At 35.8% G+C, this 14355-nt stretch overlaps 1 protein-coding gene across 1 annotated transcript in view; it reads left to right on the plus strand.

The window, feature by feature from the left end:
- The window catches only part of NOL10 (nucleolar protein 10), a 58254-nt gene extending 44413 nt beyond the window's left edge, over positions 1–13841 (plus strand). Inside the window, exons 15-21 of the mRNA XM_009889774.1 lie at positions 938–1017; positions 1184–1282; positions 1936–2022; positions 3784–3957; positions 4355–4602; positions 10032–10134; positions 13375–13841. Of these exons, the coding sequence (XP_009888076.1) occupies positions 938–1017; positions 1184–1282; positions 1936–2022; positions 3784–3957; positions 4355–4602; positions 10032–10134; positions 13375–13494 (911 nt within the window). The 3' untranslated portion in view covers positions 13495–13841. The remainder of the gene's footprint in view (positions 1–937; positions 1018–1183; positions 1283–1935; positions 2023–3783; positions 3958–4354; positions 4603–10031; positions 10135–13374) is intronic.
- The last annotated feature ends 514 nt before the right edge of the window (positions 13842–14355 follow it).

Raw genomic sequence — 14355 nt, forward strand, 5'->3', positions numbered from 1 at the left:
GCAATGTAGTATTAGCTACACAGAAATTTGACTGGGAATAGTTATTCTGCTTTAAATTCACTAGAACTTAGTCAAATTTGTTTCCCCATAAATGCAAGATTTCAAATGAAGAACCAGCTTAGGGGTTATTTTGTATTTAATTTGTCAGGGTTTCTTTGTATTCCTAGCCATTAGCTGGAGTACTCTTGTTTTGGAATATGCGGGAAGATGGTTTCCTGGAAACAGACAAAAAAATTTTTAGAGACGACTTTGCTTTCTGAGATGCGCAGTGGTTTCTCGCTTTCTTTCTTTTTTGCCATTTAGTTCTAGAAGTTTGTTAATTGTTAACTTCTAAAGATTTAGGGCATGTGGAGGATATTTTGCTATAAAAAGCTTTTCCTTTTTTCAGTCTTAGAATTTTGTGACGATACAAGGAAGGAAAATTGGAGTATTTTCATTCTTACTTAGGTTAGGGCCTAGGGTGACAGTTTTGTGACCTGATGTGGTACTGTATTTTTTTTTCTCAACATTTTGATTCTTCAAAGATAGTGACCCAAGGCAAAACTCTTTAATTAAAAACATCTCTATACCACACTAAAAAAATGATTGTCAAACATCTATGGACTTTCAAAAAAAAAAAAAAAATCCTCTTGAATTTTTCTTAGTAAACTTTTATGGAGCGTAGTGCTTGTGGGCATTTTGAAGAAGTGCACAGTAACATGTATTATGACAAGAAAAATGGATTTTGTTGCTCTGAAGCAGCTCAAATTTCTTGCCGGCCAAACTGATGTGTTTTGTTTTGTTTTTTTTCATTGCGGTTTTACTTAGTCTTGATAGATTGATGTGTTGCATTGGCAGTGCTTGTTTGTCTTGAATCGGGTAAGTGAAGTGGCTAGCTTGGAATAGGAGTTCTTTATATATAAAAGTTCTTTGAAATCCTCTGTAAATTTTTTCCCAGGCCTTGCTCATCTCATTGGATCATCATTGCTCAGAGCATATATGCATGGCTTTTTCATGGACATAAGACTTTATCATAAGGTAAATAAGGCCAATCTTTGTCAATTTTTACTCTTAACAACAAAATATGTGTGTTGGGGGTTTGTTAGGTTTTTTTTTAATGGTTTTTGTTTTATTTTTCTCCAAATAACAGACTGTGTTCTGTATTAATGTTATTTTGGTTTTGCTTCCTCCTGCTTGTTCAAAGGCAAAAATGATGGCCAACCCCTTTGCCTATGAAGAATACAGAAGAGAGAAAATAAGGCAGAAGATAGAAGAAACACGTGCACAGAGAGTTCAGCTAAAGGTAAATCCTGTAAACAATGACTATACTTCTGGGAAAACTATTCATAAAGAGTAATACATTCTTAAGTGTATCTCAGAGATGTAATGACTTAGGATTTGATTCTGTTTATCATCAGAGACACAAAGTAATTTATACAAGTTTTTGAATGGAACCGTAAAATTCCCATGCATGTGATTCCCACAGATGAGAGAGACTGCTACCAAACTGTAAAAGAGCAGCTCTCATCATATTTGCCCCTTGAGCGGATAACCCACTAGTAAAACTTGCAGTTTCTACTTTTGTCATTAAGCTAAATAAATGACTTAAGCCATTAAAACATAATACTCTGGATAGAGATATCTAAAAATAGTATTGTGTTTATAACTAGTAGCTTCCTAGATTGAATTTTCTCAACATACAAGGAGAAATAATTGCTTTTAAAGTACTGATGGGTTGCAAGGAAGAAACGATACAAAAGTTCCACTTAAATTTTCTCCAAGTGCTATAGCTTTACAAGTACCTAGAAATACTTGGAACCCGTCAAGGAACTTTTCAGCAAAAGCTATAAGAATAAATAAGAATTCTTTCTTCACCACACTTAAGAATGTAAAGGCATGTAAGTTTTTGCATGCATAAAAGAATAATTTACTGATTAATTGCTTTCCTCTCTTTAGAAACTTCCAAAAGTCAATAAAGAGCTTGCACTCAAACTGATTGAAGAAGAAGAAGAGCAACAGGTTACTAGAAAAAGGAAACAGAGGGTGAGCTTTTGTATTGGAGACTTCTCTAACTGGGAGCACAGAAATAGTGATGATTACAGTATTGACTTTTTTATTGTTGTTGTTTTGGTTTTTTTTTTTTATCTGGCCAAACAGATTCAAAATTCCATTGTTTCTGTTTCTTATAAATAACTTCTTCTAACAGGTGGCTGTAAGGTCAACTTCACTGCAGCTGCAACACCTAAACGACTATCTAGTAATTTAGAGCTTAACATGCTGAAATACTCACTGTGAAGATGATATGGACTTTGTAGGTCCAGAAGCTAGCTAAATGCAGAGTGAATACCAAAGTTGTTCGAAAAAGACCTTTTGTTTCCATTTGTTGGTATTTTGGCAGTGACCGCAACAAGATCAATGTTACCTGTAAAACTGTATGCAAAGAAAGGCAATTGTATCTTCAGTTAACTGCATTTTTATATAATAGCCAAAATGGTTTGCTCTTACACAACAAGAATTCTTCCTGATGTTGAAGATAATCCGTTTTTATCCTAAGTGAAGTCTAAAGGAAAAAATGAGTTAATGTTTAGTATCAGGTGGGACGGTGGGCTTTCTATAGGTAGCACGTCGTAGGTGCTCATTCTTACAGGAATATAACATTCATGAAAGGCAGGCATTAGCTTCACGTGGCATCTAATGAAATCCTGTGTGTTACAGTTAGTAGGAAGCATGAACTACTGAAAAAGTAGGTGGTGGTAAAATTTTAAATGCAGGCTGTTGAAGCCAGTGTTATGATGGAAATATGAGTTCAATAAATGGGAGCTGATTTGTCTAGGCGTACGTATAGATTGTGTTATTAAGTGGACTACAAAGTATATGTAAAAATGTGTGTTCTGGTTATTTTACTGAAATGGCATTAGAGTCTTATGAAGAACAATTTATTTTAGGCTTTGAGATTTCATTTTTTTTACTGTGTGACTGCAAGTCACACATTTGCAACAGTTTCTGTGTTTGAAATTTACACTTGGTTTCTGTATCTTCCCCCCCTCCCCCCCAACTTCTTAAGTAACAATGAAAATTTAATGCTGGGGTGAGATGAATGTGCTGTTATAAGTTTGGCAATATTGAAAGATCAGCTTTTTATAATAAAAAGCTGTGTGTTCATTAATTTTAAAATTATGACAACAGGTATTCCCATAAGCTGAAATTGTAGCTTGAACTAATTCAACAGTAGCATAATTTACACTGAGTTCATTTTACTTTGACGTGAATGAAACCACCTTTTCCATTCTGTATGTATGGGCAGTGAATAAAAAGTGTTATAAGATATATAGAATCACTTAGTCTTATGTATTTACAGTAAAACAGTAGTAGCATTGCATGAAGACATGTTTACCCTGATAATTTGTTGTACATGTTGTAGAATCATCCCCGTCAGACCGGGTGTTTGCCTTGGAGGTACAGCTGATTAGTCAATAGATACCAACACATTTCCAGACTAGCTGGCGGAATGTATGAGAAAAATTAATTCAAAAATATTAGTAATTGTGTATTTAAGGTGTCTATAGTGTGCATAAAAAAACCCCTGTCTTGCTTACAGGTAGCTTAGAGTGCTATTTATTTAATCTTTCTGAAAACAATAAAACATACTAAGCATAAGTTTTTATTTTATATGACCTGGAAGGATAAAGCAACTGGCATTTCACATGCTGGTTTTGAGTTTGGTTTAATTAAAAAGGTGTTTCTTTCTTTACCAATGTCTGTTTCAGAATTTTATAACTCACTCATGCTTTGCTTCTTTTCCAGAATCTGCCTAGTCTTCTCAAAGATGATCGTTTTAAGGTCATGTTTGAGAATCCAGATTTCCAGGTGGATGAGCAGAGTGAAGAATTTAGGCTACTTAACCCACTTGTTTCAAAAATAAGTGAGAAAAGAAAGAGGAAACTAAAGATCTTAGAGGAACTGGAAGCACGAGAACAGGTAAAATGTTTTGCATTTGGATTAAGAAAAATCTGTAGGTTTTTTTTCACTGTGTTTCAAGCATTCAGATTTTTCACCTTAGAAAAAAGGAAAGATAGAGGCAATGCAAAAATGTCTTACCAGTTACAGTAATTAAGTGTAATTTATAATGTTATCCTAATTTTTAGATGTGAACAATATTGTGTCTACATTAATATAAGTTTGAAAAACATAAAATATGTAGGTGGAAACAGTTTTATAATATATCTTCTGCTTAATTTTTTGTTACTGCTTTTGTTCAGATTTGAGTTCTCTTCAGCTGTATCTGTATAAAAGCTGGCACATACTCTAATTGCAGGAATGGTTTGAAAAGAAAATCAGTTGATGATTTCTTATTTTAAACTACTTTTGTCTGCAGGAAGAGGAGGAAGAACCAGAAGGAAAAGCAAGTGATGCAGAAAGTTCTGAGAGTTCAGATGATGAAAAAGGCTGGGTTGAAGAGGTCAGGAAACAGCGCAAGCTTCTACGCCAAGAGGAAAAAGTAAAGCGGCAGGAAAGGTTCAAGGAGGATCAGCAAACATTACTGAAACCTCAGTTTTTTGAGATTAAAGAAGGAGAGGAATTCAGAAGCTTCAAAGACTCTGCCAAAAAACAAAAATTAATGAAGTAAGACTAATGTTCCTATTTTAATAGCTGGGGGTGGATGATTCTCAAGTATTTCTCTACAATGCAGGCCGGTGGCATTTTGGCTTGGAAGCACTTATTAGTAAAGCCACATCTGGCGATTCAGGAATGTAACATAAAGCGACATAGTTGTTGAAAGCTTTCTTTTGTGGATAAACAAATACAATGCATCAAGTGTGGCAGAGAGACAACACAAATGAGATGAGCAAGAGGTTAATATTCTGAGTGAGATTTGGGGATCCATTAGGCAGTGTTGGTGAACTGCTGCTCTCAGAAGTAACAGCACCGATGTCTGTGAGACTGATTATATTTCTCCACCAGTGCGGGTATGAGGTTGACAGTCTGGATGTTTTTCATCTGACCTTCTAAAAGGATGTAGAATACTGCATGACTAGTCGCTATTTTGGGGGTAGGATCAAGGTGGTAAAACAAAAATTATTTTGTCTGGGTATTTTGATGGCATCTAGAAACTTAAAAAAAAAAAAAAAAAACAACCCCAACCAAACAAACAAAAACCCCAAAAACCTGTGTTGTCCTTATGTTGTCAGGTCTCACTGTTGCTTTTTTTTCTTCTTGCAATACAAAGTATCAGACCTTTTTATTTTTTTAAATGTGGATTTCCTTACATTGATGATCAACTGAAGTAACTGGGTACTGTATTAAGAGCACGTCAAACTAAAGGACTTGGCTTTGAGGCACTTAATGGCTGCAAATCTCTGATATTTTTTTCAGAGGTGAGTTGAGCCCTTCAGAAGATGAGATTTAATAGCCTTTTATTATTTGGAGTGCAGACACTAATATTAAAACCTTGAAAGACAATAGCTTCAAAGTTCTTGCAGCACGCTGGGTACAGAGCAGAATTTTGACTAATGTTGGAAACAAGTTGCTGGGCTAGATGGATCTTGTAATAGCCATTATGTTTTTACTTAGAATGAAATGATATAGTCAAAGAAAAGGAAGTGAATAATATATATAATGGGACTGTTTCTTTTTGTCACTAATGACTGCTTCTACAACCTAGTTGTTTCATGATGGAAATTTGCTGGAGGTACGTGAAGAAACAGTTGATAAAAATTCAGCCTGTCCCTTAAATGTGCAAATTTTTAACTGGAATTGCCATGTAAAATGGTCTTAAGTATTACTGAGACAGTGTTTCTACAGTAGTCTAGTAGTCTATGAGTTCCATGTTGTGCCTGTAAGACTTCTTTAAATAGAAGTAGTAGCTTTTATGAATTGGGATTTATAGCTGTTCTGCATAACTGATACCCATGTTTTCCTTAGCTGTTTTTCATCAGCAAGTGTTTTCACACAGGGATTTTTCTGTGTTCTTTATATTGAGTATACCCACTCATTCTGGACTCTAACTTCCTTAGATCTCTCCATCAACTTTCTTCTGATTATTTTTCTTTCTTTCTTCCAGAAGATGAAGCCAATTTTTACTTTTGTTAGGTTTTTTGGTTTTTTGTTTGTTTGTTTTTTTTCCTTTGTCAGAAGAAAATCCACTCTGGACACTCCAACAGGTTATTGTAGGTTAAGGATATCTTTTACATTGTACTTGGATTTATAGTCATGTTAGCAAGTGACTTGAAAAGGAGCCTGAGGCAGTGGTCAAATGGCACTGTATTCTTATTGCCATTGAAATACTTCCCTAAAAGGCAGTATGGCTGCAGCCTACTCACATACTGTTCTTTTACGCAAATTCAGCTGCTGACCTCTAAAGGAAATTCTCAAGGACATTCAATTTGAAGTATTAAGGTTTCATTTTGTTCAAAACATTGAAGGCTTAAATGTGAACAAGGATACTGGAAGTTAAGTAAATAACCCAGGACAGGTGTAAGGAAGAGAAACATTTAGAAAAAAAAAAAACAGTGTGACGCAGGACAAAATAAATCCTTTCATCTGGTTTACAGAGGGAGAAAAATCATTGCTTCAGCTTGGGAAAAATGAAAGCAAATATCACACATCTGTCCAGTGGATGGAGGAATATCAGTGATGATATAAACCATGGAAAGACTTCTAAAAGACTACTTTTAGGGAAGAGAGAATCTGTCTTAAGTTGCTGCTGGTTTGCTGCAGTACATTTTGCAAGGTGTGGTGCATAATTAGGGTGCCTTAGGTTAGATACTGTCTGTGTGGTAAATGCACAGATGGGATGTAATGTAAAATGCTTAAAAAAGAAAAGGAGAGAAAATTGAGGATAGAATAGGATGACAAAAAAATGGATGTGACAGCATTACATCTTTCATGTTTTTCTGAGTTGCTGTCATTGAATTGTCTTTCCGTGATTTTTTTGGTTTTGTCAAAGCAATTGGCTCTATACTCACTGATCCAATTTGTGCTCATCCAAGTATTGTTCTGAGTATGGAGTTTGATATTCTTCAAATTCTTAAAGGAAATTTAAAAATTAACAGCTGGTATCCGTTCCTTATAATGTATAGCTGGTATGATTCTGTGATTATAATGACTTAGTCTGTGTTGTGAGCTAACTTGTTTGGTTAATAAGCATTTTTACATATTAGAATTTTGTGAAGAAAATACCTAAATATGTCTTCTTCTGGCTTTATTCAGTGATAAGTAGTCAGCATAAAAATAATTAATTCAAGTAATGTAGTGAAAATTGGAAAGACTGTAGTGGCATGTACAATCTGGTGAGGCTGGCATGTTTGTCTTTGATTTGATTTATCCAAGTTATGGAATGATGGTCTGTGACCAATATAATTAAGTACCTTAATACCTTCACTATGCACTTAATGGTTAGGTGTTCTTTTTTTTTCCTCTAATCGTATAATGTTCTACCTGAGGAAACAGTTTATGACTTACATAAAACTGGGTGTTTCTTTCGACATGTTCCTGACTCAGCACGGCTCCAAGCCCAACTTCTAAAGCATTGGTGCGTACTATAAATTTCTTCATAGACCAACAGTCTACGCATTTCTTTGCGCAGGAAAGCTGCAGAATTTACTCATGGTTGTAAAAAATGCCTCGTCTCACATCAGACTACATTTCATTTTCCCCTTTTGCACTTTTATGCTTACACGTGAAAACACTGCTGAACATACTAGCAAAGACTCAAAACTTTGCTTTGTTTAGTTACTGCATTAGTTCCTTACATAGTATGGATCTGACTTAAAAGGATCCATAAAAGGGAAGGATTTTTATCGGTGTGCAAAGAGCTCTTTTGATTTTTCTTGATGTCTCTTTAAAAGGTTTGCTATTGAAAAATGTCAAAATTAAAAACTACAGTAGTCACACTTTTTATAAAGTATGACAGTCAATGTATATGTCTTCAGAGGTGGCCAAGAAAGTCAACAAAAGCCAACAAAAGCATAGTTGACATTCCTAGGTATTGCTAAAGTAAAACAGCAGGAAAAGTCCTGAAAAACTGTTCTCTTTCTAATGACAAAAAATAAGTACCTAGGCAATTTTTTGTTTGTTTATTTTTTACACTAGGGCAGGGGAAGTTGCTTGTAATAACACTCTTTATGTATCTGTTGAGTCAATTTGTTGAGGATGATTTAAAAAAAAAAAACCAACAAAACAAACAAAAAACCAAACAACCCAGCTGTTGTGTTTGTGTATCAGTGCCTGCAATTCACTATCATTTGAGGTCTGCACATTTTCAGATAAATATAGGCATACCTGCAATTATTCAGTAAAATTGCAACCCCACAGTGTTTTGCTAATATCTCCCAGTTTTAATTTTTCTCCTGACTGAAGCAGTATCTAGGCAGTCATGCTAAATAATTGCTGGGTAGGAGCCATATTTCTCCAGTTCACTTTCAAAGGGGAGAAAAAATGGGACTTCACTTGAATGTAGAAATCCCACCACAGTGCCGGTGACTGATCTTCTGCCATAGTTAGCTCTAAGGCTTAGCTTGTCTTCCCGATTCGCACAGATGGAATAAGTTTTTACATGTACTCAATGAAAAATATACTACAGAAAAAAATACAATCAAAGTACCTAGTCATGAGAAATACAGTAATTCTTGACAGTAATTTTTCACTGTTAATCTGAAAAGTCTTTGTTACATAAAACGGCTCATTAACCAAAATTCAGTGGACTTCAGAGATTTCATGCATAGGCCACAATCCGTGAGCCCGTCATCCATAGAAATGCCATTGACTTGGTGGGTGCTACTCGTCTGTATTTTTATGATGACTTATTTTCCACTTTTAAAACTTGTACAAAAAATGTCTCTTAGCCTTCTTCAGAGAGATCTAGTAAGACGCTAACAGCAGCATCTCAAATTGCAGAGAGTAATGTCGTTTACAGTTAGGCGAACTTTTTCTAAGTGCATCGCAGGGTGAGTTTGTCTGATCCCACAAGCCATGTCATACTCTCATGTGGCACTATCTGTAATCGCAGGGCCCACATTACAGAGGAAGGACTGGCCGCGTTAGGACTCACAGGTGCCTTCAGGGCACCTGCCCATGCCTGCCTGCCTGCCTGCCGCTCCCCTGTGCTGGAGGCTCTGCGGGAACAAGCTGTATTTCCACTCCTCAGCTGTTCCAGTTTACAACCCTACTTACTGAAGTCAGCAAGGGTGATATTAAATACCAGCTTGCAACCTCAAGCAACTGGGGCAAGTCCGTGTGTCTTGCTTTTGTAGGGGCACTAAATTCCAGTGGGGGAGAGCTGAAAGCAGTATCGGTTTCGACCACAACAGCTACCTCCTCTGTAGAAATGCTAGAGTTCAGTGCCCAAGGGAGAGGCTCTATACCGCCTTGCTTACAGAAACTAACGGATGATTGCCATCTGCTTGAAGGCTTATGCTCGTGTGTAGCTCCTCTCTGAGGTCTGGGTCTCTCTTATTTGTCACATTTGTTTGTTTGCATTGTTCTTTTATTTAGAAAACTATTTGCATTAGACTGTTACGGGTGCAGTGTCCGAACGGTCATTTCTATTTGGACTAAGTAGCTTGTCTGTATCAGTGAAGCGATTCTTTGGTGATGAATTCATTCTGATGTATAGTCAAGATTATTTTCTTCCCTCAAAAGTGTTTCCAATTCAGAAATTAGAAGACTTCAAGAAAGCTGTGTATATCTAGCCTTGCTGGTCTTTTATTTATGTATGTATCTATTACTGTAACTGAATATTCCTGACTTTTTCTGACATTTCGTAGAAAACGATAGTAATAGAAGGGTGTGGTTTCTTTCTCAACTAGAGTCCTGTTGCTTTTTTAGCAGAAAAAACAATGAACTTGACATAAATTTTAACAGTGTTTCTACTGAAAGCAATATCTGGAGGGAATGATTTGAGCTTGTCTTTTCTGTTTACTGAATATTTATTTCTTAGACTTATGGCATTTCAGGGTTTCAGAGAAATTGAGATTAGTTTTGACTGCATTATCAGCCTTTATTATAGTAAAAAGATGGCAAGAATCGGGACTAATGTTAATTATTCTCTGCAGGAAAACTCTTGGAGATCGTTTAAAGCTTGAAGAAAAACTTGGCACGCTCAATGTGTCTGATACCACAGTAGGCAGCAAACAGGCAACATTCAAATTAAAGAAGGTGAGCTATATATATATTTTTTTAAGATAATACACAAGTAACTTTAGTTTTTGCATGAAAGAACAGGAACTTTAAAACCGTCAAACAAATGTCCCTCTTCATTTCTTTATAAGCTGCCAACTCTTCTGCTTCTTGCCAAGAGAATGAAAGCCTCCGGTAGTACACTGTGTGTTTATACCCTTATAACTCAGGCAGCACTCAAAATCTTATATTCCAGTGGAAAATACTGCCTTCCGTCTCTTAATAGTTTATTTGCAGACATACCATCAGAAAGCTTGTGACCTTACTTGACTTCTGTGGCGGGACTGATCAGATCTTGGTCTGCAGGTCCAAATGCAATCTGGATGTTGTACATGATGGGCTTTCTCTTGGTTGATGTTGTTGCTAGGTCTCAGCATGATTAAAACAGAGCTCCTAACCACCTTTGTCATTCAACTTGTGTAACAGATCACAAGAATGAGCTCTGGTCCTGTTCTACTTGCCAAATTCCACTCAAAGTGGAATTCCACTCAAAGCAGTTGACTGCTGCCGGTCTAACTTTCCCAAAGGGTTTTAATCTCCCATCCTAAGGAATTTCATAGATTGTAGACAGGTGATTACTTTATAGTGTGGACAGTTAAATGCATGTTTTCCTCACGTAAGCCTCTTTGCTATTATACATTTCTCCTTGCCAGTGGTCAAATATTATTCTCACCTGTAAAACTACTGTCTCAAGAATGGCTAAGTAGTTATTTGGTTGTCATATTGGGTATGCCTGAAAAAAAAAATTTAAATAACCAAGTTTATCGGACTGTTTCTACCTTACTTGTTTTACCTAACTATTGTCTGTTTGCAGATGTCCTTTTTCATCTGTTTTTGATTGCTGTATTGCTGGAAATTAAAATGTGTTAACTGTAGAGTAAGTCACAGATTCCTCTGCGATGCTACGTAGAGTAACCATTCTGGGGATTTTACCAACTGCTGTAACTGATATGTTAGTGTCTTGCAGCTAACTAAATGGGTTTTGCAGGGCTTCAAAAGCACAGTCTTTTTTTATAGTAGCTTTGAATTAGAAAGTGCAAAGCCACAATTGGTGGTAACCAATGAACTGTCACCTTTTGCTAACAGTTTTGTGAGGATTTGGGAGTGAGGTGGAAGAAGACAGATACAGCAGTGGTTCAGAATGCTGTTTTTACTTGATTCCATCAGATACGCTATAGCTTTGATTTACTTTTTTTAATTATGTTGCTGCTAACTGTTAACTGATGTTGCTTTATTGAAATACAAACATTGTGCTCGTTTGCATTTAAAAGATTTTAAAAGGTCTAATTAAAAGAAAAATAATGCATTTACGTGGGAAATCTTTTCTCTTACAACAGAATAGCAAAATAAGACTTACAAATCTTCTCTCAAACGAACAAACCCTGTGTGTATATTCTGAAGTCCCAGGGAATGGAGCAGGGAGAGCTAGGAAGAAGTCACGCTATGCAGTATGCTGTATCTTGACACTCCTTTTCGGAGGATGAAGAGATGAAGTTGGCAAGCCAAAAAAAAGGGGTTTTAGTACTACTCTGATCATCAACTTCTGCTTTGTGATGCCCTTTCCTTAAAATGCAGGTGTATTTAGGAGTAGGTAGAAAGATTTTGTGGGGGAGAGAATTGTGCTTCCATAAGATTGGTACCACTCGACCTTATAAATCAGTGGAATTGAGACTGAACTTTGCTGCTACAGTTGTGGTATGTTAGCAGCTTCCCAAATGCCCAGCAAGCACTGACAGATCCAGCAATGAAATTGTTTGTCATTGATATTTCACAGTTTAGTTTTCAGGGGATTTTAGCATGGATCCTGCAGTGTGGCATCCTGTTTTTCAATTTCACCATGCTTTATGATAGCAAATAAATATGACAAAATAGCAGGGTTTCTAAAATACTTAAGTACTTATATTACTAGGGACATATGGAGAACTTAAAAAAAAAAAAAAAAAAAAAAAAAGCAAAGTTTCAAATGCAAATCAAGATCATTCCACTTCAGTACACTAGTGGTAGCAGTGAACATTAAATACAGTAAGATTTCTTAAGACCAGTTCAGATGAAGTCTGGAGACAGAGAGAAACTACTTAGATTTTCACGTAGTGGCTTTCTTGTTTCCCAACTTGCAGTGGAAATAGGAGTCAATAAATTTCAGCAATGTCTAGAGGCCACTAGCTTTTATTACCACGATACTGGTATGGGATTATTGCTACATTTGGTAAATTGGTTCATATCTCAGCTCAGACAAAACGTTGACTATGTATGCAAATCTCTAGCTCAAATTTAAATGGTACTTTAATGGGAGATTCAGGGAGAGATGGGCTGACGTATGAATGCTGCTGATTACAGAACTAGATGAAGTGGGAATATAGCTGCGTATCCAGTAATTCTGTCACTCTGTTAATGCATTTTACCCTGTGCTGACATTGAAATTGCTCTAATTTTATTTAGAGTATATTATAGCATATTTAGAGTATTTTATAGCATGGACAGTTGCCTGAGCTTGGCTAGTTCAAGTCTCTTAGTTCAAATTTATGCTTAGTTTGAAGACAAGCCTTAGTCTTCCAAAGAAAATAGTTGTTTATGGCTGTAAGAGCCATTTTATCTATGTGATATGTAAATGAAACCCTTTCACTGTGTTTTTGATGAAGAGGAAAAACATTAATAGAGCATGTGCCACAAGAGCAAAGATTTTAAAATTATTTTCACGTGGAAAGTCTTTCTAGAATTGCAGTGTATCAAACACTTTCAAGAACTTCTAAGAACACTTTTTAGAAAACCTGTATGTTTCAGCAAATTTAACTAATTGTTCTCTCTTTTTTTAAAATGCATTTGTGCACATAGTAAATGTGGTAATACTACTTTAACCAAAGTAGATAATAAATAGCCTCAAATTGTGCTCTACCTTCTTAAGAGCACTGAAACATAAATTCTGGAGTGTAATTTTACAGTCTATTGTTAGACACTGGTTTTCATCTGAAATACATGATTTTTTTTCACTGTTTTTCGATATCTTTGTCTTAAATGTTTGCTCTGAATTACTTGTAATGAGAATGCCTACGGGTACCCGGAATCAACAGGTATGGTGTAAGACAAGATAGTGTGGGACCATTTACAACAACATTTCCAGATTTCCTTAACGGAATTCTGACTTGATATATAGATACTTGAACAATGATGCAATGTGTAAGTTTACAAGAACCTGAGCCTATTTTTGTTTTAATATTCCAGTCAGAGCAGCAAAGGAAACAGCAGGAAGCTGAGAAACAACATCGTCGAGAGAGGAAGACTCTTAGGCGTTCTGCTAATCATCTCAAGAGCAAACGTGGAAGAGGACGACTGTTTCATTGATTTATTTTATGTTATTTTTTTAAGAAACTTACCTCATTTTTCATTTGAAAAAGGGACTCTTTCAAATTGGGACATGATACCAATGTATTTGTATTTTGATTCCTTGATGAACACATAAAACAGAACTTGCTAAACCCTGTGTTAATTACTGAAATGTTTATGAAAGTAAAAGTATTGACCAAAGGACACTACAAGTATGGTGTGTTGTAAACTCCAGTGTAAACTGTATTTGTGCAGAAATCACCAGCAACTGGTTATTGTGTAACCCTGGATGTTTTCTGTATAAGAATTTCTGTATACAACAAGGCTGCCTTTCTTTTATTTAACTTAAGAGCTGTGGGTTTCTTGCTTTCTGAAATCTTAGTTTGTGACTGCTTAGATAGAAGATCAAAGGTAAGTTATTTTGTCTAAACTTATCTTTACACGGGCACAACAAATTTTCCTTTCATGGTTCTTGAAGGATGACACACATTGCGTTTTTCAAAAACTGACTTTGGCTTTGTATTCATGGGTTGTCTTAGTAGCCAGCAGGAGGTACAAATGATCGTCATGTGGGCAATTGAGAATGCCTGATATGGGATCCTCTAAGTCACTCTATAGGGAAATCTCTCTGGCCACACCAGTGTACAAAGGGCAGTCTCAAAAGGATACTGAGTTAAATTTTGTGAATATGGCCTTTTTATGGAATTTTTGCAGTTATTTCAGTAAAAGTCTTGGTTTCTCATAGCCTGATGCTTTTTTTTTAAAAAAGAATTTTAGATGGTAGAATAATCAATCACATGGTTAAATTTATTTTCTTCTCCCTTATTTAATTTTACCTGCTTTACTTCCTTCTGCTTTTAATTATATTATTTCCTTTAA

The sequence above is a fragment of the Charadrius vociferus genome, unplaced genomic scaffold (assembly GCF_000708025.1).
Source record: "Charadrius vociferus isolate BGI_N301 unplaced genomic scaffold, ASM70802v2 scaffold267, whole genome shotgun sequence".
NCBI lineage: Eukaryota > Metazoa > Chordata > Aves > Charadriiformes > Charadriidae > Charadrius > Charadrius vociferus.